General features: G+C 41.2%; 1 protein-coding gene across 4 annotated transcripts in view; it reads left to right on the top strand.

The window, feature by feature from the left end:
- The first annotated feature begins 6,454 nt into the window (after positions 1 to 6,454).
- The window catches only part of Ate1 (arginyltransferase 1), a 114,047-nt gene continuing 96,438 nt past the window's right edge, over positions 6,455 to 24,063 (top strand). The window contains exons 1-7 of one of the 4 annotated variants that reach the window (XM_021191919.1): positions 6,455 to 6,920; positions 10,606 to 10,669; positions 13,169 to 13,231; positions 15,032 to 15,135; positions 16,911 to 17,165; positions 18,558 to 18,775; positions 21,925 to 22,053. In XM_021191919.1, coding sequence (XP_021047578.1) covers positions 6,836 to 6,920; positions 10,606 to 10,669; positions 13,169 to 13,231; positions 15,032 to 15,135; positions 16,911 to 17,165; positions 18,558 to 18,775; positions 21,925 to 22,053 — 918 coding nt within the window. In that variant the 5' untranslated portion in view covers positions 6,455 to 6,835. Of the gene's footprint in view, positions 6,921 to 7,218; positions 7,442 to 10,605; positions 10,670 to 13,168; positions 13,232 to 15,031; positions 15,136 to 16,910; positions 17,166 to 18,557; positions 18,776 to 20,969; positions 21,099 to 21,924; positions 22,054 to 24,063 lie in introns of those variants that run through there. The other 3 variants (XM_021191914.1, XM_021191911.1, XM_021191910.1) reach the window with 3 other exon arrangements.

Genomic DNA, 24,063 nt, shown 5'->3' with positions numbered 1-24,063 from the left:
TTAAGTGTCTCCCTACGTTTGAACTGCAGTTAGCGAGCCTGGGTCTTTCTGAGACGGGGGCTCAGAACACGCAAGAACTTTGGAAAGCAAAACTCAACCTCCAATCCAGTCTCTCCAAAAAACACCAAGTGAATCTCCTCCATGCTACAAAGCCTGGCTGCCCGTTCCTGCACACAAACGCAAGACAGTGCAGCCTGTAGTACCCCAAAGAGACACTGCCCTCAATCCTATCTTTTGTAAGTCTGGTTTCTAGGATAAGAATTACATAAAATATTACCCAATTTAGGCATATCTTTAGAGACCTGTTTCCATGGTTTGGCTCATGTCACATGTTGTTCTGAATTACTCCAACCCTGAGTTACCAGTTTTAAGCCAACTTTCTGTTACCAATGTTACAATTTTTTAATCATACCCAATAACTTATAAGCCAATAATCTATAAACAAAACATGAGAACATATTTATACTTTTAAAACCAGTCAGAAACCAAAATGAAGTGGCTGCATACATTTACTTATTTAAACCAAAGAAAATTCTTAAGCTTTCTAGCTGTAAATTGAAGAGAGGAACACCTTGTCACCTGATGAATCCAATAATCACAAGCACAGAGATTTTTATAAGAAAAACAGCCATCAGTTCCCTTACCATAGAACTTGAGAAGCTGCTGGTCCCTTTAAGAGCAGCTTTTACAGACAATCAGCTCCTCGCAGGGCTTCTCCAGCCACACTAGACTCCTAACTACAGGTGCAGGGCTCCAAAAGCCAATTGATACTGTTTATTTATTTTCTTCTTTTTCTCTTTTTTTGAAATGAGTTAAAACTAAATCAAGAGCTGAACAACCAGATTGTCATGCCTTCTAGAATTGGTCATTGTATCATTCTGTAATGTTTCTCTTTATCCATAATTTGTACTGCTGGTGAGCCTCTCCTATGAAATTAATTTAGTGATTTAAAGTTTCTCAAAGTGGGGCTGGGAAGTTGGCTCAGCGATTAAGAGCACTGACTACTCTTCCAGAGGTCCTGAGTTCAATTCTCAGGAACCATATGGTGGGTGACAACCATCTGAAGTGGGATCTGATGCCCTCTTCTGGTGTGTCTGAAGACAGCTATAGTACAGTTGTATACATAAAATAAATATTAAAAAAAAAGTTTTCTCAAAGCATGTCTTTACTCATCATTTTTTCCATTTACTATTGTTTAAAGTGAGTTTCTAGTAGGTATTATTTTCAAAATGCCTCTTAGACCAGCCAAGCCTCCCCACCCGTTTTGCTCCTGCCTCCATTTTCTAGCTGATTCCATTACAGTTATGTGCCACACAGGTAAGCACTGTATCATGGAGCAGTGCCTGACCAGGGACATTTTGCTTTTTTCAATTGGTGTACTGATGTCACTGACATTTAAAGTAATTGTTGATTGGATTGTTGCCATATTTGTTGCTTTTCTATAATTTTTTCATTTTATTTTTTGAAAGGTAGGGTATGGTTATGTAGCACTGACTGGCTGAACTCTCCATGTAGATCAGGCTGGCCTGAACTCACCAAGAATCATCTGCCTTTGCCTCCTGAGTACTGGGGTCCTGGGACTGAAGGCATGAGTTACCATATCCTGACATAAGTTTGTATCAGCATCTCACTTTTCCTGGATTTTAACTATTTAATGATTAGGATTCTACCTAACTTAGCATGTCAACTACACATTTTTCTTTTAAAAAACTCTTGCCCTTGAATTTGTAGTATATGTTTACAATTAATTCAAGTTCTCTTTCAAATACACTATACTACTTTATGGATTGTGACAGGGCATCTGCAATTCCTATCTCTCATCCTTATAACCCTGCTGCCATCCATTTCCAAAGTTGTAGTTACATTATTCATAATTTATCTATACTTTTCCATAAATATAACTACTGGATACAAGTTGCTATTATCTCGAATAAGTCATTATGTTTGAACAATTAAGATTTAAATACAAGTTATTTTACATCCTTTTTTCTGGAGGTTTTCCTTTCCTTAGAATATCCTAATCACCCATCGTTGATTCCTTTTCAAAGCAGGCAGACACATTCCTTCATGGGAAACTCTGGATTTTTCTTTCATGTTTGAAGGGTAAGTTCTCTGGATATAGAACTCTAGGTTTTGTTTTTCTTAGAATACTCAGAATAAAAAAAAAAAAAAAAAGGCTGGTGAGATGTTTCAGTGGGTAAGAGCACTGATGAGGTCCGGAGTTCAAATCCCAGCAACCACATGGTGGCTCACAACCATCTGTAATGAGATCTGATGCCCTCTTCCAGTGCATCTGAAGACAGCTACAGTGCACTTATATATAATAAATAAATAAATCTTTTTTTTAAAAAAAAGAATACTCAGAATAATTCATTCCTGTTTCTATGGCTTCTGAAGAGAATTCTTTCACTTTCTGGATTATTTCATTATTTTCTGCAGTTTAAGTACAATAAAAGTCTGTGTGCTTGTGTGTGGGTGTGGGTGCACTTTACTATAGTGGGAGGGGAGGATTAGTAGAAGTCAGATCTCTCCTACCATGTGGATTCCAGGAATGGGCATGTGTGGATGATCAGACTTGACAGTAGATGCTCTTACCTTCTGAGTCACCTCACCAACCATTTTCCTGCTTGGTATTTGTTAACTCTTAATTTTGCTCCCCAGTGATACAAGCTACATACATTTCAGGTGCTCAGTAGCCTCATGTAGTTAGTATGTAGTTACTATGTAGCAGACTGAGGAGCCAGGTCTTGACAAGATGGAGTCCAATCCAGGTGTCCTGAGGAAAGCATTTCCTGGGCCTCTCCTGGCACTGGTCCTCTCTTCACCATGCCACTGCCCCCTGTAGAATGCTCCCTTCTCTGCCCTCAAGTTATCTGTTTGCCTCAAACCCATTGTTCTCTGGCTTAACTTAGGTTCTCTCAGAGATTCTTTGGAGGAAAAGGAAAATGTCTCACTTCCCTTCCTTAGTTGCACTGTATGGGCCTGCTAGTCCTCCCCAGAAGTCCTCCACATTACCAGTGCTTGGTGCTTTACAGACAGATGCTTGCTAACATAAACCAATGTTACCGAGTCACTGAAAGGGAGCAACATCAGCAGCTTCATCTGCCAAGGAAGAAAGTTAAACACAAAGACAAATAAACCCATGCTTTGCCTTTCCCTTCTCTCATCTGGCCTAGAATAGAAAAAAAAAAATCTGTCTTTGGCTTTTAACAGACTGTAGCCACCCAGGAGCCATTGTTTCACATAGGTGGATACCGAGTAGCTATGGTTTTGTTTTTCCCCAGACAGAGTCTCATTGCATAACCCTGGCTGACTGGAACTCACTGTGCAGATCAGACCTCAGATTTACAGTGATCCAGTCCACCTCTGCAGTGCTAAGATTAAAGGCATTTGCTTTCCTTTTATTACTGTTTATCCCTCCTGTATGTCCCTTATTTATTGCATGGCATTCAGCAAGTTATTCGGCCTTTCTGCTTTACCTCTTCCATCTGACAATGTTGTTGTAATACAAGGTGAATTAACATACATGCCCAAGGACTTTGGACATTCTCATTATTACTGTACAAAGTTGGAATATTCTAGAGTGTACTGGCTCAGACTGAGGCAAAGTGAGAGGAGAGTACAGTAGTTTCCTTTTATCCTTTTTATATCTATAATTAAAAAAATTATTTATTATTTATATGAGCACACTGTTGCTGTCTGTCTTCAGACACACCAGAAGGGAGCTCAGATCCCATTATGGATGGTTGTGAGTCACCATGTGGTTGCTGGGAATTGAACTCAGGATCTCTGGAAGAGCAGTCACTGCTCTCAACCACTGAGCCATTTCTCCAGCTCCCTATATTATTATTTCAAGACCCCCAGTACATATTTGGAACTGTAGATAGATAGTACTGAAACCTATGTATAGTTTTTTCCCCAAACTATATATATATCTATGACCAAGTTTAATGTATAAATTGGGCACAGTAAAAGATTAACAGTGTGTGTGAATCCAGTCTATGAAAAACTAAATATTGTTTTGAGTCAGGGTAGTTCTGTAGCTCAGGCTGGCTCCCAATTTGTGATCCCCCTGCTTCAGTTCTCTGAAGATATCTTATTGCACTGTATCTTAGCAACCTCAGCAAATATTTTTTTTTTTCTAATTAAACGGAGAGTTTTTTCCTGTTCACTTAAAAGAAGCAATTTCTGGCTGATTTTTGGCATGCTCCAGATAGTGGCATCACTATTGTTATGCTTTGATGTCAGTTGGTAAATCAGGGCTGCTTGAACACAGAGATTGCAGTACCCTGACAGTCAATAATGGAGAGTAACTGATGGAGGTGACACACACTGCGTGGAACTGCAGAACACGATTCATGTGCCAGGGACAACGAGCAATTCCATCACCTGACACAGAATGATGCTCAGCCTAAAACTTCTGAGTTGTTAATTTTAGAACATTATACACTGAATTGTGGTCAGTGGTTGACAATGGATAACAGAAATCAAGAAAAGTGAAACCAGTACCTGTCGTGGTGGTGCATTTCTTTAATTGCAGCACTTTAGATGCTGAGGCAGGCAGATCTTTCTGAGTTTGAGGCATGTCTGGCCTGCATAGTGAGCTCCAGGATGGCCAGGGCTACATAGTAAGACCATATCTTTCTATGCAGAGGGGGAAGAAAGTGAGACAAAGGGCTGAAGACATGGCTCCACAGTTGAGAGCACTCGCTGCTGTGGTAGGGGATCTGGGATCTGTTTCCCAGCATGGACAAAGCAGAGCATGGCTGTCTGTCATTCTAGTTCCAAGGGGTCCTATGCCCTCATGTGGATTCTTAAGGCACCAGGCATGAACTAGTGTGCACATACATACAAGCAAAACGATCATACACAAAAATAAAAATAAGCAATCTTTTAAAAAAAGTGAAATCATTTCTGCTGTATGGGATGGGGAGCTATTGTTCAAGAAAAGGTCAAAAACCTTTTGCGTACCTTCTATGTAGAGCAGGGCATTCTGCCCTCTTTGGGTCAATCCATTGATCCTTGCTATAAAAAATGAAACAGATAAAGTGTTCCATAAAAATATGGGCACTGGGCTGCGACAAGTTCTCTCTAATTTCACACTTCTGTATTACAAGGTCACCTGTTAGGTTCTTAAACAACTGTATGAACAACGTTGGTTACCAGGCCCTGAATTAATTATTAAACTTAACTAGATATGTCTTTAGCACAGAGAACCTTAGGGTCAAAACTGTTGAAATTTCCTTTAAAGTTTATACATTTAGCCAGGTACTGTGGTGCACATCTGGGATTCCAGCACAGTGGAGCCTGAGGCAGGGGGGTCCAGAGTTCTAGGTCATCCTGGGCTTCATTAACAGTTGAAAAATAAGTTTGTTCACTGGCAGGAGAGATGGCTCAGTGGTTAAGAGCACTCGATGATCTTGCAGAAGACACAGAGTTTGGTTCCCAGCATCATATTTGATCTTGAAAGACCCACAAAGTACAATGCCTTCTGGATTCCTCCCCGAAGTTCTGACTCAGGAGAGGCGACACCCTAAATCACTCACGAGAAATGGCCTTGATGCAGACCACAAGAGGACTTTTTATTCCAGGTGCGCTCTGTTGTACACCACACAGGGGTAGAGGACTGCGGAATACGAGTGTGGAATTGGGACAGCTTTTATGGGGTTACGACAAAGTTGCGCTTCGCAAACCAATCATTTCATAGCATCAAGAGCCCTGGCAGTGCTTTCTGTGTGTAATCTTTCCTTCTATGGTGCAAGCAGTTTACAGAAACTGGGTAAGTCAACTCATCTCCTGTTATCTTACTAGGCCGGGATCACGCATTCAAGGGCCTGTCTTATGCCCTTCCACTGAGTTCCATACAGAAAGTGGGCCCTGGAACAGCAAGAAGTGTGACCTTTTACCTATATACTGGCAGGGAGCAGGGTCTGGAATTTGTGGTATTTCGGGCTTCTTAGGTGGCTGGAGTTGGGGCTGTATTTTCCATCCTTTCAATCTTACAAGGTGTCTCAGAATTGTCTGCCAGTCGGTGTTTCAGGGTCTACAATGTTTTCTGGATTCCTCCAGCATTGGATGAAGGTGGTACACATACCTATTTGCAGGCGAAACACCCACAAACATAATTAAAACAAACAAACAAAACGTTTCCTGATTGCATTTTCTAGACACTGCAAAAAGGAATTAATCATATTGTCGACTATGGAAATTATGCCAGACAGACTCAAACGTCTGAGGGGAAAGCTAAGGAATATTATCTTGGTAGAAGTATGCATTCATTTTTACACTTTGCCTCACAACCTTATTCTCTAAAACATGCTCTTTAAAACTGGTTGCAAATTGGAGACCTATGGAATGTACTCGGATCATGTAAAAGTTCAGCTTGAAGAGTTAAAAATTCTTTTTTGAGTGGTATTTAAAAATCCATTTAAAAGATGAAAGTGTCGCTTCGTCATTGGACATTGCTCTCTAGCAGTTGTTTGGATTCTAGAACCCTCACTCTCAAGCCAGCTCCAGCTCCTCACTCCTTACAGGTGGTCAGGCAGTCCTTCAACTACAGAGCGCACTGGGTGAATCCCAACCTGGAGCCTCAGTTTCCCTATCTGTAAACCGGGCTGAGAAACCGCGTCAGTGACAAGGACTGCGCTTGACTGGACAAGTAAACTGCTTGGCACTAAACACAGGGCTCCGGGACGCACCCCTGCAACCCAGGCTGGCGGCCAGCGGCCAGTCCGGGGATCGGCGGAGAGCCGCGAACCCGGCAACCCCCGCGCTCTCTCCCCGAGGTTCCCCGCGCTGAGAGGCGTGGCCGCCCCTCAAACCCACAGCGGCGGCCATGGCCTCGGTGGTGGAATACAAGGGCCTGAAGGCCGGCTACTACTGCGGCTACTGCGAGTCCAGGGAGGGCAAGACGTCGTGTGGTGAGTGTCCCGCCGTCCACGTCGCCGTAACCGGCTCCAGCCGGGCTCCCGCTACGTCCTGGCAGGTCTGCCGCGCGGGTTAAGGCCGTTGGTCACCCGATTCCAGCTTCCGGGTCCCATTGGTCTCTCCTCAGCCTGCTTCCTTCCCATCCCGGTCTTCCCGCCCTCGCCCTCCCAAGGGGGTAGCCGCCCCTCACAGAGGAGGAACGGAAATAGCGGAAAGCTGCCCTCAGTCAACATGGCGCGGGCGGAGTCAGTGACGTAGGATGCCCGGTCCTCCCGGCCAGCGAGCCCTCGGGTGGCTTCGCGCGATCGTCGGAGGCGCGCGCGTTGCATTGTGGGGTGGTGGAGGCGAAGGCAGCGGTAGCGGCGGCTGCGTAGGACTGGGTGGCGCAGCGGCGGCGGGGTCGCGGAGATGGCTTCCTGGAGCGCTCCTTCGCCTAGCCTTGTAGAGTATTTTGAGGGCCAGACCTCCTTCCAGTGTGGCTATTGCAAGGACAACTTTGGCAGCCGCTCCTATGGTGAGCGAGCCGGGCCGGCGGGCGTGTGCTTTGGGCTCTTGTGAGGGTCTTGGGTGGCCGCAGCCTGGGAGAGCGTGGAGAAGAGCCGGGTGTCCTCTACCCTTGCTCCCTCAGCGGCTGCTCTGGGAGGCGGGAAGGGAGATGGGGAGGCTCCTTGGAGCTGCCGGCCGCCCTGCATCCATCCCCGCGGCAGCCGAGGCCTCCTGCTGCTTGTGTAGAGGGGCGTGTGCGTGCACACCTGTTCGCTGTCATTTTGGATAAAGTGTCTGGGAGAACGTACTGGAAACTGAGATCGGCTTGATATTTTGATAAAAATACCTGCTTGATTTTTTTTTTAAATCAGGGATTATACCATGTTATTCTGTCAACCTACCTCGAAGACCGTAATAACGGTGTTCCTTCGGGATTTAGGTTTCTTTTTAATTTTTTTTTCTTTTTTCTGGCTTTCCGAGACAAGCGTTTTCTGTGTATCTCTGGCTGTCCTGGAATTCACTCTGTAGACCAGGCTGGCCTGGAACTCAGAGATCCGCCTGCCCCTACCTCCTGAGGGTCTGGGATTAAAGGTGTGTGCCACTACCACCGGGCTAGGATTCAGGTTTCTTGAGGAAGATTTGTTTGTAAACCGAATATGTACTTACTGTCTGCCGTGTCATAATCGGCAAATACAGACTCGAGGATGAATGATTTAGAATAATCCTGCAGGTGGGAAACAAGATAACTATGAAAATATAAATTTAGGTTAGAGATTTGCCCATTTTGAAAGACAGTTAAGTGGGGAATGATTTGGCTGTGCACGGTATTCTGGTTTATGGATGCATTAAAAGTGTTTATTAGGAGGAAATGTATTATTAGGTGAATTGCGGCCTTGGGTAGACAGTTATACAATCGTTAGATGCTCGGATTACGAAGACCAGTTAAGTGAAGGAAACGCTTGGAGCATAGGGTTAAATAAACAGGATGCAGATGACAGCCGAGTACACGTGACAGCTGAGAGGAATAAGTTCCAATAAAACCCAAATAAGGCCAAGAAAGCACATCAAATGACTGTGGCTGCCTTTGAGTGATAGAGATACTATTCTTGTTCAGAATTTTTATATTCTGACTATAATATTTGCCAGCATTATAAATGTGAGTGAAACGAATATTTAATAGGGAGGAGCTTACCACCCCCACCCCCAGTAATTTCGTATTAGAGAAAATGGGACAATATAAATGTCTTCTGTTTCAAGCTTTGTTGAAGAACAGTTTTATCATCTAGAAGTATAACTATAAATTCCCAGGCTTTCAATTTTAGTCTTTCCTGTAAGGTTGGACCGTTGGGTGACTGTTTATTGTAGGAACTCCTGTTATATCTGAGTGGTCTCAAAACTACAGAGGATTGATTCATTTGAGGCTCAGAATAACTTGTTGGTGTCAGTGAGTGGCTAGTTACTAGTTTTGCTTTGTATTGCTGTGATAACCACCGTGATCAAGTACAGTTTGGGGAGGAAAGGGCTTATTTCGTCTTAGAGCTTACGCTCCATTGAGACGTCAGGGCAGGAACTGAAGGGAAGGTTATAGAACTGTGTGCTGGCATTTTTATTGGGCCTTGACACCGCTTCCCCCCTCCTTGCTTGCCATTCTGTAAAGCGTGTTCCTATAGATAGCTGGTACAATTTCTTAAAGAAGAAAAACATGTCATTTTAAACTTTAGTTCAGATATGTCCTTTACATGTTAATCCCCATCATTTTTGTCCCCTCGCCCACAGTGCCATAGTTATTTCACTGAATTGATAATCTCAGAGGCTCTGACATCATCTTCTTGTTCCCTTGGGATGCCAGTTATTGTCAGTTCATTTATTTTGAATAAGTATGTCTATATGTTTGTCCTATTTCCAGGTCAAGCCTATGTCATGCATATTATGCATATCAAGTAGTAGAACTGACATACCTTTGTGCTGGTTAGTTTATGTCAGCTTGACACAAGCTAGAGTTATCTGGAAAGAGGAAACCTCAACTGAGAAGATGCCACACTCCCATGGCCTGTAGTTAAGTCTTTTGTGACATTTTTTTGATTAGTGATTAATTTAGGAGGGCCCAGCTCTGGGCATGGGGTACTGGGATGTACAAGAAACCAGTTCAAGCAAGCCAAGGAGTGCTAGTCAGTAGTCAGTGTTCTTCCGGACCTCTGCTTCACTTCCTGCCTCTAGATCCCTGCCCCGAGGTACCTGCCTCCAGGGCCCTGACTCCAGTTTCTGCTCTGACTTCCTTCCATGATGCACTGTGAGCTGTAAAAGGAAATAAACCCTCCCATCCCTAAACCATATTTGATCATAGTGTTTCTCACATAGCAACAGAAGGTAAACAAATGCCCACTCTCAAATAGGTGAGACCAGTGTGTTAACTCACTGGAGGTTCTCTGAAAGTTTGAGTGATGAAGTCTACAATTCCAGTGAGAATGGAGACGATTTATTAATTTTTAATTAAATGGAAGTAGAATCACTTTTGATATATTTGATTCTTTAGATTAATTTCTCTTTTTTTTTGTTCCTGTTTTGAGATAGGGTCTCTTATATAGCCTGACTGGCCTGGACTCCTAGAATTGCTTTGTAGTCAAGGCTGGCCTTGAACTCATAGAAATGTTCCTGCCTCTGCCTCTTGAGTGCTGAGATCAAAGGCATGTGCCCCTACACCTGACTTAATACCCTCCCCCCCCCCGCCCCTAACAAACACACAGGATCTTATGTTACTCTGGTTGGTTTCAAATTTATTATATAGCTGAGGTTGGGCTTAAACTCTGACTCCACGTGCATTTACCTCCTAAATTCTAGGATTACAGGTTTGTGTCACCACTCCTATCTTAGAATTAATATAACTTATTTTTGCTTGTGTTGTATGTATTATGTTAGGTGTAAAGTACATGCAGACTTTTTATTACTCCAATATGAATGTTCTAGAATTTTAGTCTAAATTTGCCATTTTTATTTTTAATTTATTTTTTACACAGGGTCTAACTAGGTATCCCAGTCTGGCCTGGGATGCCTAGAGGTCCACCTGTCTCTGCCTTTGCAGTTTTACCACACCTCGTCTAACTTACCTGTTTTTTTTCTTGTGAAGAACACTTAAGAGTTTTAACAAGAAGACAATGCAGTATGCTGGAACTAACAGGGTACTTACTTTTTCAGGCATGTGGGCACATTCCATGACAGTGCAGGATTATCAGGATCTTATAGACCGAGGATGGAGAAGGTAAAGTTCTTTTACACAGATGCATTTTGTTATTGCTTAGTTGCTTCTTATAACTGCATAGTGAGAATTGCCCTTAGAATATTCTTTTACAGTGTAAGGAAGTTTAAGGAACTATTTATTATGTTCTTTTGTGTAGTGTAGTGATTTGTTCTTAGAAATTTATTGGCAAAGTTAAAAATTATGCATAAAGTAAAATACATTATAACACACCTTGTGTGCTTATTACTAACGTTTGACAGTTATTGGAATTATTCTCTTTTTTCACTGATTCTATGTTTTCCCTCCTCTCCAAAGCATTTGACAATAGATTACATGTTAATTATTATTGCAGAAAGCATATTGCAACATACATATCTGAGAAGAAATAGTTTTCCTTTTAACTTATCTACCATGCCTTTATCATCTTATAAAATGAATACTAGCTTTTGCTGAATGTGGTGTCCCATGCCAGTGATCCCAGCACTAGGAAGCAGAGGTAGGTGGGTCTCTGTGAGTTTGAGAATAGCTTGCTCTACAGAGTGAGCTTCAGGCCAGCCAGGGCTACTTGATGAGGTCCTGTCTCAAAAACAAAACAGAAAAATTAATATAATTTTTTGATGGTACTTGGCATTCATTTAAAAATTGTTTCAAAATATTTTTATTATATGTGTGTGCGTGTGTGTATGTATACATATACGTATATGAGAAGGGGTAGAGAGTGCGTGAGGATGGGGGAGAGTGTGTGAGGACGAGAGAGAGAGAGAGAGAGAGAGAGAGAGAGAGAGAGAGAGAGAGAGAGAGAGAGAAACACTCTTGTGTATGCTTGAGCTGTCTTCCCAGTTCCTAGATTGCCTTTTAAAGCACTGTTTACTTATTTGTGTTTGGGGATGAACTTGTGTGTGCCACAATATATACATAGCTCAGAGGACAACCCGCGGGAGGGTTCTTTTCTTCTGCCAAGTGGGTTCTGGGGATGAGATCGGGCCTTCAGTCTGGCCAGCAAATGCCTTCATCCATAGAGCTGTCTCACTGACTCAGGATTACCTTACACACCTGCATGCATGCACACACACACACACACACACACACGCACACGCACATGCACACACCCACCCACACACGCACACACACGCACACACACACACACACACGCACACGCACATGCACACACCCACCCACACACGCACACACACGCACACGCACACATACACACGCACACACACGCACACGCACATGCACACATGTACGCACACACACGCACGCACACACGCACACCACACCCACGCACCCCCCCCACCAGTTGGTTGATTCTGTAATTGTTCATACACTGTGTTTTCTTGGTAAGTTTTTTTTTTGTTTTTTTTGTTTTTTTACTATGTACCCCTGACTGGTCTGGTACTCTGTGTAGGCCTGTGTCTACCTCCTGAGCACTTGGGTTAAAGGTGTACACCACCAAGTCTGGCTGGATAGTTATTTTTAAGTAACTTTTGGGAAAGTTTCTTGAATAATTGTAAACAATAATAAGCATTGAGTACTGAACACTAGTGTTCTCTAGAGCTAGGATTGAGCAAACCAATTAAAATGTTAATACTCATTTTAAACTTAATGTGAGTCTTAAAATGTCGATGAGGGTCAAATGTTGTACAGTTTTGGATGACATGATAAAGATCATGTTTAAGATGAGAAGGAGACATTCTGAGATTTTATATGAGAACGATGTGATGTAATTTGTTTCAAAAGGTTCATTGTTTGTCAGAGAGGTATTTGAGAGGCAGGGAGACAGAGTTCCAGAGAAGAAACAAGGACTTCTATCTTATCTTAGTGGCGATGAGGAGAGGACGAATTTAGGTATGTTTTATACATAGATGCTTTCTAAAATGATACAGAGGTGAGTTGGAGAAATAGTCTAAAATAACTGGCTCGAGAAATGAATGAGTGGTTCTACTTTTGACATGGCTACAGTGTCGATAACTGAGGCTAGTTGTGTGGTACTGAGGTAGGCAGACAGTTGTGTGTATGTGTCATCCTAAGCAGGCTCCATCAGACCCATAGCCTCATGGACTTTTGTATTATTATTTTTTTAAAAATATTTTTATAATTTTTAAAATTATGCCTATGGGTATGTGTCTGTATGCATGCTCATGTGAATATGGTATCTACAGAGGCCAGAGGTGTTGGAGCCCCTGGAGCTGAAGTAATGGGGCTTTGAGTGCTGGGAACGGAGCATGGGACTTCTGGAAAAGCAGTCCGAGTTCATAGCCACTGAGCCAATGATGCAGCCGCGTCACACGAAACAGTTTCATTACTGTCCCTGTGGTACTGGGATGGTAACAGCTGAAGACACCGAAGGAGTTGCAGGACTAACCTTGTAATACCCCTGTTAAGGTTTAGGAAGGAAAAAGTGGTTTTTGTTTTATGCTATTGATTAGATTTTTCACCCTTATTTTAGGGGTTTTCTAACCTATTTTGGTACATGTGAAAAGTATATAAGAAATTAACAAGCTATTTTTATAATTTTAGAAGTGGAAAATATGTGTACAAACCTGTCATGGATCAAACATGCTGTCCTCAGTATACAATAAGGTAAGATCTACAATGAAAAGATTGTGTGTATTTAAAGTAGAATCTTAGACTTTTAAAATACTATTTCTACTTTAATTATACATTAGAAGGAAAAGGAGAGTAAATGAATTGTCTTTTCTACATACTGATTTGATTCATGTGTTGACAAATCGATTCTAATATTGTTTAGTCAGTTTAGTCCTGGTACAAAGATAATGTGAAAAACTGCTTTCTTTGTTAGATAGTGGATACCGTGAACTACTGGTAACTAGTTTGTTAGATAGTGGATACCGTGAACTACTGGTAACTAGTTTGTTAGATAGTGGGTACCGTGAACTACTGGTAACTAGTTTGTTAGATAGTGGATACCGTGAACTACTGGTAACTAGTTTGCCTCTGTCTCCTGAGTGCTGGGCTTAGAGGTGTTTGCTACCATCCTTTGGCGGTTTTTTCCTTTTTTTTAATGGAAGAAGTAAACTATTTTTTTCCTTTGCAAGTAGCTGTCAATTGTTGATAGCTTCTTGGCTAGGGGTGAAAGTTCCTGCCTACTTTTTCCTCTTAGTGCTGGGACCCTGTCTGTCTTAGGGTTTCTGTTGGTGCAGTGAAATACCATCACTAAAAGCAAGTTAGGGAGAAAAGGGCTTATTTAGTTTGTACTTCCACATCATAGTATATCGTTGGAGGAACTCAGGGTAGGAACTCAGGCAGGGCTAGAACTTGGAGGCAGGAGCTGATGCAGAGGTCATGGAGGAATGCTGCTTACTGGAGCAAGCCATACTCCCCATAGCTTGCTCAGCCTGGTTATAGAACCCAGGACCACCAGCCCAGGCATGGCACCACCCACAATAGGTTGGGCCCTCCCCTATCAATCACTAATTAAGAAAATGCCCTACAGCTAGATTTTTCTTTTTAGGTTTTTCAAGACAGGGTTTCTCTGTGTAGCCCTGGCTGTCCTGGAACTCACTTTGTAGACCAGGCTGGCCTCGAACTCAGAAATCCGCTTGTCTCTGCCTCCTGAGTGCTGGGATTAAAGGCATGCGCCACCACGCCCGGCTTCCTACAGCTGGATTTTATGAAGTACTTTGGTCAATGACTCAACTGGATGTAGCCCACTCACTGTCTGTCACTGGATGTTTGACTTGGTGACAAAGGATGTCTGGCTGGGGCTTTGTCTCCAGTATTTGGTAACTCCATTTCTATTTCTTTCATATAGTTTGTATTTTAGGAAGCTTCCAGAGTAGTGGGTTTTCATATGACCCCTCAAACGGCCCTTGGTGCTAGTTGTTCCTCCACATTCTTATCATTCTTACCAATCCCCCTCCGATTTAATCCTCTTACCCAGGTAACCCCTGTGAAAGGATCATTTATTAGCCAGAGGGGTCATGACCCACAGGTTGAGAACCACTGATATGGAGAAAAATGTATATCTTACTGTTTTTTCCATTATTGAGTTAGGATTGGATTTTGTTTATCTAAGTCAGTTACTCTGAGTGCGCGCGCGCACACACACACACACACACACACACACACACTACCCACCTACCTACCTACCTATGTTTCCACCTTCCAGTGTTTTTTTGCCTTCTCTTTTTTCCTCTGGTTTATGTGTTTCCCCTCCTTTTCCTTCTCTTTTTTTCTTCTTACCTTTTAAAGAAATCCTTTAACTGTAGTTACAGTGAGATCTGGGGTAGGGTTAGAGGCTGCCTATGTTTATTCTTCACAAAAATCCCAAGCATGAAATTTGCTGCAATCTACAATATGCTATCGTGAACTGATCTTACTAAAAACTTTAGTTCACTTTTAAAATATTTGCTTTTCTAGGTGTCATCCTTTACAGTTTCAACCATCAAAATCTCACAAGAAAGTTTTGAAAAAAATGCTGAAATTTCTGGCTAAAGGAGAGATCTCGAAAGGCAGTTGTGAGGGTAAGATGGGATCTGGTCTGGAAACTGCTGTGAACATTAAAATATATCTCTCCAAGGCTCCCCCTTTCACATGTCTAATTGAGGTCAGGCAGGGGAATGAGGTTTTTATAGAATAATCCTATACTAATATCATAAGGCCAGTGATGTAGCAATAACACCATGTCTCACTAGACTCTCCAATAAGGATGTAGTGAGAGCATACTAACAGAGCCTGTGTTTAAAAGAAAAATAAGGGTCATTGTAAAATGTTGTGAGTTTTTTAAATTGAAGTGTTTTATTCAAATGCTTTGACAACCCGTCTGACTTGATTCTAATGATGTCTTTGTAAGCAGATGCTCAAATGAGGGAGAGATGACTCAGCAGGTAACTGCACTGCTGTACAAGTCTGACTTCCTGGGTTGGTCCTGGAGTCCAGGTGAAAAGCCGGAAGTAGTGTTGTGTAGTCCCTGTGTTCCTAGTGAAAATGGGAACTGGAGATGAGAGAATTGCCCCAAGCCTACAGTTCAGGACATAGGCCTGGAGTGCACAGCACAGCAGAAGAAGTGAGACACTCATTTACAGACAAGGTAGAAGGCAATGGCTAACTCCTGAAAGTTGTCTTCTGTCCTCCACACAGCAGGCATGACAAATGCACATTAGGAAAAAAAATGCTTTTTTTCACTAAACAGTATTTTATGAAGTTGTCTTAGTTATCTTTTTTTTTTTTTTTTGAGACAGGGTTTCTCTGTGTAGCCCTGGCTGTCCTGAAACTCACTCTGTAGACCAGGCTGGCCTCGAACTCAGAAATCTGCCTGCCTCTGCCTCCCAAGTGCTGGGATTAAAGACGTGCGCCACCACGCCCAGCTGTCTTAGTTATCTGATCAATTTTAAATTATCAGAGCCTTCCCTATACCTAAAAGATTATTAGTATTATTTACTTTATTTTACTTTTTCAGATTTTCTTTTCAGTGTTTTAACTTTTAAACCTTTTAAGTTCTATAATTGATACCTAATTTGGGGAGTGTCATTCTCTGAACTCTTTCTCACTATTGCCATAGGAAGCGCCCGGTCCTGGGAGCTCCCTACCCTAGTTTAGCTTATTCACCTATTCCACGAGTAGGGTTTCAATGCCTGTGGGTGTTGTGGTAACTGTGTTGACCACTGGAAAGACGATGGCTGCCCAAGCAGGTAAGTTCTTTGGGTTCCGTGGATTGTCCTAGAGTAGGTGTGGCTTAGCTGGGGTCAGTAGAGGCCAGAAGACTTGGTTTTAGAGACTAGGTGCTAATTAGAACCTTGGAAATAGTTTTGGTGTACCTCTGATGGAGTATTATATATACAGAATTGTAAGAATTAAATAAGTTTTACATTTCTCTTTGTGTCTAGAAATCACAGTCCATAGGTAAATTGATGGCCTACGTTTTCATATGACTTGTACATTTGGCTCTTTGTTTAACTTGTTATAAACTTCTCAATTGTGTCTAAAACTGATATTATAGGTGGTGATAGAGTCACTAGGCCAAGGGGGAAGGGTTGAAATCTTAGGTCACAGTTTTCTTTAAGTGAGACAAGATTTGTTATATCAGTTGGGTATATCCATCCTTGGGAGCTTGACCACAGCTGGTGCAGTGACTTATTCTCCTGTTAGAGCACTGTCTCAGGTGAAGTAGTGCTCTTGCTTTGGAAGGCAGGCCATGGATTTGGCTGCTGTAGTAACAGGATTACTTACAGTTATATAATCCTAAATGTGTCAAATCATGCAGCTGATGATGGGCTTTTCATTGTTTTCTCATTTTTAGATGAGCCCATGGATTCTACAATGGAGGATGCTGTTGATGGTGACTTTGCATTAATGAACAAGTTGGATATAAAGTGTGATCTTAAAACACTCAGTAGTGACCTCAAAGGAAGCATCGAGAGTGAAGAGAAGGAGAAAGAAAAGAGTATAAAGAAAGAAGGGTCTAAAGAATTAATTCATCCACAATCTATAGAGGAGAAGTTGGGCTCTGGTGAACCATCACATTCAATCAAAGTTCATATTGGTCCTAAGCCAGGTAGTGTCAGTTTTGTATCACTTGATAGTTATACTGGAGACTTTGATTAGATTTTCTTGTGTTGTGATTTTTTTTGCTGGGGGGAGGATAAGTTTTTTTTCCCTCCCTCTTTCCTCTCTTTCCCTCCCCTCGCCTCCCTGCCCTTCCCCTCTCCTCCCCTCCCCTCTTCTCTTCTTTTCTTTAATTGGTTTTTCAAGACAGGGTTTCTCTGTGTAGCCCTGGCTGTCCTGGAACTCACTCTGTAGAACAGGCTGTTGAACTCAGAGATCAGCCTGTTTCTGCCTCCTGAGTGCTGGGATTAAAGGAATGTTTCACTACACTTGGCTTGGGGAAAAATCTTAATCACATTAGCTAATTATTTGAGGACAGTTAAGGTTACCTTAGGGTGGTTGCATGTTCTTTTAGGAAATATGTAATGTCTAGGTTACTCAGTTTTTTTTTTTTTCAAAAGATCTATTTATTTTATTTGTTAGTACATTGTAGCTGTCTTCAGACACACCAGAAGAGGGCATCAGATCCCATTACATATGGTTGTGAGCCACCATGTGGTTGCTGGGAATTGAACTCAGGACCTCTGGAAGAGCAGTCATTGCTCTTAACCACTGAGCCATCTTTCCAAGCCTCAGGTTACTCAGTTTTTTTTTTTGTTTTTTTTTCGAGACAGGGTTTCTCTGTGTAGCTCTGGCTGTCCTGGAACTCACTCTGTAGACCAGGCTGGCCTTGAACTCAGAAATCCACCTGCCTCTGCCTCCTGAGTGCTGGGATTAAAGGTGTGCACCACCACGCCCAGCGTTACTCAGTTTTTATTGGTTACAATAGGGTGCATTAATACGTGGTTTTAAAAATTAGAGGGGGCTGGTGAGATGGCTCAGTGGGTAAGAGCACCCGACTGCTCTTCCGAAGGTCCGGAGTTCAAATCCCAGCAACCACATGGTGGCTCATAACCATCTGTAACAAGATCTGACGCCCTCCTCTGGAGTGTCTGAAGACAGCTACAGTGTACTTACATATAATGAATAAATAAATCTTAAAAAAAAAAACTCTTCAAAGTTTGTTCTAGATTCAAAGTGTCCCCAGAAATGTGGGCCACAGAGGTAGAAGATCCTTCAAGTGTTGATTTCTACTTACAGAAGCAGAATAGTGAGCAGATGTTTAAAGTGGATGAATGGATGGAAGAATGAATGAACAGATGAATGTTTTTCATTAAGAGCACTGCCTTAAGACGTTTGTGTGACCTTTTGCTTTTGACAGCTAACTCTTGGGTAGAATTTTAATGATCCTGTAAAACTTCATTGTGAACTCTTTGGACTTCTTCTATGTAATCTATAGTATTTGAAAAAGACATTTCTAGAGGCAAATGTCATTGGTCTAATATTTTGTCATTCTTCTTAGGTAAAGGGGCTGATTTGAGTAAGCCTCCTTGTCGAAAAGCAAAGGAAATGAGGAAAGAAAGGAAAAGGTTAAAACTGATGCAGCAGAACTCAGCTGGAGCCTTTGAGGCTCAAGGTCAGCCTGTTTGTTTGTTACCAAAGGCTAAATCCAACCAGCCCAAGTCACTGGAAGATTTGATTTTTGAATCTTTGCCAGAAAATGCATCGCACAAGTTAGAGGTACTGGAGGGTTTTTGTGACTGGTTGCATTGTGTTTTGTGTTGGGTACTTATCTTTTTTGCACTAATACTTATCTCTTAGTATTTTACTATTTAGCATTTCTCTTCTCATAAGTCAACTGCTATATGGGAAAGTTCTTGAGCTTTTGAAAATATTTTAGGCAGCTAGTAATATTGTTTTAAAAAATTCATTTGTAGCATGTTTTTAAGCAGAGTACGCTGGCTTTTTGTGTTGCTTGATTGCAATTAAGCAGGAACCTGGAGGCAGGAGCTGATGCAGAGGCTGTGGAGGGGTGTTGCTCAGCCCCCTTTCTTACAGAACACAGGACACCAGCCTAGGGATGGTACCACTTGCAATGGGGTGGGTCCTTTCTTATCAATCATTAATTTAAAAAGTGCCCTACAACCAGATATTATACGAACATTTTTTCAATTTCAATTCAATTTCCTGTCAGATAACTCAAGCTTATGTCAAGTTGACATAAAATTAGCCAGCACCTACCAAACTACCAAAATCCTTTCTCATTAAGAAATCCCAGGGCTGGTGAGATGGCTCAGTGGGTAAGAGCACCCGACTGCTCTTCCGAAGGTCCGGAGTTCAAATCCCAGCAACCACATGGTGGCTCACAACCATCCGTAACAAGTTCTGACTCCCTCTTCTGGAGTGTCTGAAGATAGCTACAGTGTACTTACATATAATAAATAAATAAATAAAAAACCCAAAAAAACCCCAAACAAACAAAAAAAAGAAATCCCAGCCAATTTAGCTAACATTTTATGCCAAATTCCCATTTTTTCTCATATTTCAACAACAAATTAAAAAATTCAATATTAATTATGTATTAAAATTATTTTAAAAACATTAGCCATAATGATGTAAAAATATTCTCCTGCTTGATTTGAATTTGTAGCTTAATATCCAAGGACATTAATGCTAATCTTAATGGGGCTGAAGTGATGGCTCAGTGAGGAAGAGTGAAGACTTTAGTTTGAAGCTCTTGCTCCATATATTCATGAGTGTGTGTGTGCCTGTAACCCCAATTTTGGGGGGGTTTAGGCAGTCAGATCTCTGAGCTTGGTAGCTAGCCAACTTACCTAGCCAAAATGGTGAGCTTCTGATCCAGTGAAAGGCATTAATATGGAAAGCAGTGGTGCTACATTTAGCTTGCTAAACCTAGGCATGTGTTCCCACGCACACTCACGTGCATGCACCACATGCACAGACACACAGAAATTTTAAAGAGTTTTTATCAAGACAAATTTTAACAACTTTGGCTATTACAACTACTTGTGACTTTGATACTGTTACTAACTTTCTTCTTTCCAGAATTGTAGAGAATTGAATATACTACTTAAAATACAAAGGGGCCTTTATCCTTTGACCTTAAGTAGGTATTCAGGGACTCAGCCACACCTCAGATAACAGTTCTGTGGCCTCAGCATTTACATTTGTAATGTGGTAGTACCAGGATTTACAGAGGGGTTTGTTATTCGCTGAGTGTCATTCTTTCCTTTGCCAACATGAAATGCCCCATTTTGTCCTCATTGTATTGCATTTAATTTCCTTCTGCTGCTATTTTACTAATGCATCTTAACCGTTAATAATTAATGTTAAGTTCAATGTTAGCTAGTCTTGTGCAGAGTTACCAATTTCAATTTATCCTTACTTAAGGTCCTGAAAGTTTTGATTATTTGTCCAAGATGTTGACATTGTAAGATAATCGTAAATGAAACATAATAGTGCATTTAACTCTACAGTGACATGCACACACTTTGTGAGAGTTTCCTCTCATAGTTACACAGTTGTAAGTTTACTTGTGTTGAATAAAGGTATATTTGCAGTTTTTAGTGTTTCTGACTGACTGACTTTTACTAAGTTGTGGGCAACTAAAATTTGAGAGTGTTTGTGTTATCATAGCTGAGAGGGACCTGTCAGTTTACAGTAGAGATAGGTGTTTTTAATTCGTCAGTGGTAAGGCTTCAATTTAGAGATCTTCTTTGCCTTTCTTTAAGTAGACTGTAGATTAACTTTTTTCATTTGCAAACTTTGCTGATTTTTAATGTAAAAATACATGTTTATGCTTTAATATTATTTGAAACATGGTTTTTTGATTGAACGTCTCTGTTAGTGCATATTCTGTAGAATTGAATCAGTGAATGCATTAATAAACACTGTTTTTTAACTCCTTCTGAAGGTGAGGGTGGTAAGATCTTCTCCACCAAGTCCTCAGTTCAAAGCCACATTTCAGGAGTCTTACCAGGTCTATAAACGTTACCAGATGATTATTCACAAGGATCCACCTGATAAGCCAACTGTGAGCCAGGTCAGCAGGCCAAGTATGAGATTTTGGTATAATTGTACTATATTTTTGTTTATAACCAATTTGTAGCATAACTGCATAAAGATAAGACTGAGCGAGTGGACATTCTGTAAATGTGAATTCACTACCGTCATGTGTTAAGTGCCAGTCACACAGAGTTTCAAAGTAGAAAGTCATATGCCACATTGCTTTTATTCAAAGCTGCTGTGTATTTATCTTTTTTTATCTACAAATCAGTCATGTAGCTTCAAGTTAAATACCCATGAGAAGAAGGTGCACTTGGCCTGGTGTGTTGCTGTGCTTCATCCATGTTTGAAAAAGTTATCTAGAGAGTTCATAGCAGCTCAGTTATTCCTTATTCATGGAATACCCATATATGAAAGAGATGGACTGGAAAAGGAAGAAGGTAGAGGTCTTTAATAGACTCCTTGTCCACTTACAATTTTATATAGAAGATGATTTCAAAAGAAAATAAACAACATCTGGGAATGAAAAGAGCCTAAAACACTTCATTCAGTAGAGGTAGCAGAAGTGCTGGCTGAGACCAGTTTGCAGCAGTAGCCATTAGTGTATGTGACAGTACTGCTGGTGAATAGAGAAAAACCAAAGTAGAAACAAATTGTCTGGCTCTTGTGAGTTAAGATTATCCTGAATGTTGCTAGAAAGTTGGCCTGTGCCACTCCATTCCATTCCTGCTGCTTTATGGCAAGTCCCAGGGCTGAACTTTGGAAGTGGTTTGCAGAGATCTTCCTCTAGCCTCACCTTCAGAAGTGTGTCAACAGGTAGAGTTGGTTCAATAGCATTGGCTTATATTTTCCTTGCTCTGAAGGTGAGGCTAGTACCTGCCTCCTTTGAGGACCCAGAATTCAACTCATCCTTCAACCAGTCCCTTTCTTTATATACCAAGTATCAAGTGGCTATACACCAGGAAGCACCTGTTTTATGTGAAAAGTCTGAGGTACTGTCTCTTAAACATTTTTTCCCTATATTGACAAGGTTGTAAAGAAGCATTATCTAAACTATTAAGTAGAGCTGATTGATTACTCTGAGTATCTCTTACTGAGCTTTGTGGAAAAGATTCAGACCTAGCATTTTGAATCCTTTAATAAAAAATAATTGTAAATTCAAAAAGTTTTTCTACCAGTAACCTGAATACAGCATTAATAGGGTTTTATCCTGCAGCTTAAGTCAGCAGACATTTACTGATTATACCTCGAAGTGGAAGAAGCAGACCTGTTGAGATTGTTGTATAGAGCATCATCTAACAAGCACTTTTTGAGGTCCTCCACTTTTCATGCTGTAGATCTTAAATGAGTGAGAGATTCTACCATTGGAATGGGGATAGAGGTGTGTTGGGATAAAGGAACTGACAGGTGCAGAGATGGCACTGAGTCAGGCCTGGGCAGATGGGTAGGAGTATGTCTAGCCTGAAGAAGAGAAGAGAAGGGTGTTCTTGGCAGCAGTTCAACCTTGCTCAACAACATGATGGCCGAAGTACACAGTATGCTTGAGGAACCACTCCTTAGCTGTGTGTAAGGCAATAGAGAAAATGAATAAGCTGCGCAGTTTTAGTTAGGAGCAAGACTTCTTTTTAAAGTTATTTCAGAAGCAGGGAACACCTAAATGCTGTTCATCATTCGGCAGTTCTCAACACACTGTCATCTTTATTTTCATCACTCAGCAGTTCTCAGCACGCTGTCGTCTTTATTTTGTTTCCCTCTTCATGTTTTGTTATTACGTTGGATTATTTTGTTCCAAATGTTGGCCACTGTACTATTTTGTCTGTAAGTATTTTAATATATATCTTAGTAAAAAACGTTTGATAATGAGCTAAGACAATCTAAGAAGAATTAAAAACATGTATAGAATACTTTAGTACTTAAGAAAAATCAACTTAGGGGGCTAGAGAGATGGCTCAGTGGTTAAGAGCACTGACTGCTCTTCCAGAGGTCCTGAGTTCAATTCCCAGCAACCACATGGTGGCTCACAACCATCCATATATAAAGGGATCTGATGCCCTCTTCTGTTATGTCTGAACACAGCTACAGCGCACTCATGTAAATAAAATAATTAAATAACTAAATAAATCTTAAAAAAAAAAAGTACCTAATCGAGACCTTATCCCATGGATTTTACCTCTGGAAAAGAAGCCAGCACTTTTAATTGCTGAGCCACTTCTCCAGCCCCAATATTTACTGACTTTTATCCCTTTTCTCAGTTTATAAAAGGCATTAACATTCCAGGTCTACTTCAGACCTTTATTAACTTTATTCCTTATAGATCATTTCTACGGTTCTAGTTTCTTTTGTGTAGTCCCTTTTTGTGCCATTCTGTTATTGTTAATACAAGTTTCATGTATGTTTGTTATAAGTCAGTTATATTTTATATAATTTAAATATAATTTGTAGTTGTAAAATATTTCTGTATTATATAATTGTTTATAATTTTATATAAAATAAAAATATAATTGTATTTTATACAATTAATTTTATATAATGTCTTGGGGCTGGAAAATGGCTCATTGGTTAAGAGGAAGTAATCTTCCAGAGGATTTGAGTTCAGTTTCCAGCACCCATGTAAGGTGGTTCACAACTGAGAATAACTTTAGCTACAGAGGATCTGACACCGTCTCTGGCCTCCTCAGGCATGCATACACATGGCAAACTTTCATGTACGTAATTAAGAAGAAGAAAAACAAACCTTAGAAAATGTCTATTTTTGTGTGTGTATGTGTTTTTTTTTTTTTTTGGACAAGGTTTCTCTGTGTAGCCCTGGCTGTCTTGGAACTCACTCTGTAGACCAGGCTTGAACTCAGAGGCCTGCCTCTGTCTCCCAAGTGCCAGAATTAAAAGCCTGCACTACAGCTGGGTGTGGTGGCGCACGCCTTTAATCCCGGCACTTAAGAGGCAGAGGCAGGTGGATTTCTGAGTTCGAGGCCAGCCTGGTCTACAAAGTGAGTTCCAGGACA

Source organism: Mus pahari, chromosome 1, assembly GCF_900095145.1.
Source record: "Mus pahari chromosome 1, PAHARI_EIJ_v1.1, whole genome shotgun sequence".
NCBI classification, from domain to species: Eukaryota; Metazoa; Chordata; class Mammalia; order Rodentia; family Muridae; genus Mus; species Mus pahari.
The sequence above is the reverse complement of the archived record's forward strand: the minus strand, read 5'-3'. Positions and strand labels throughout refer to the sequence as shown.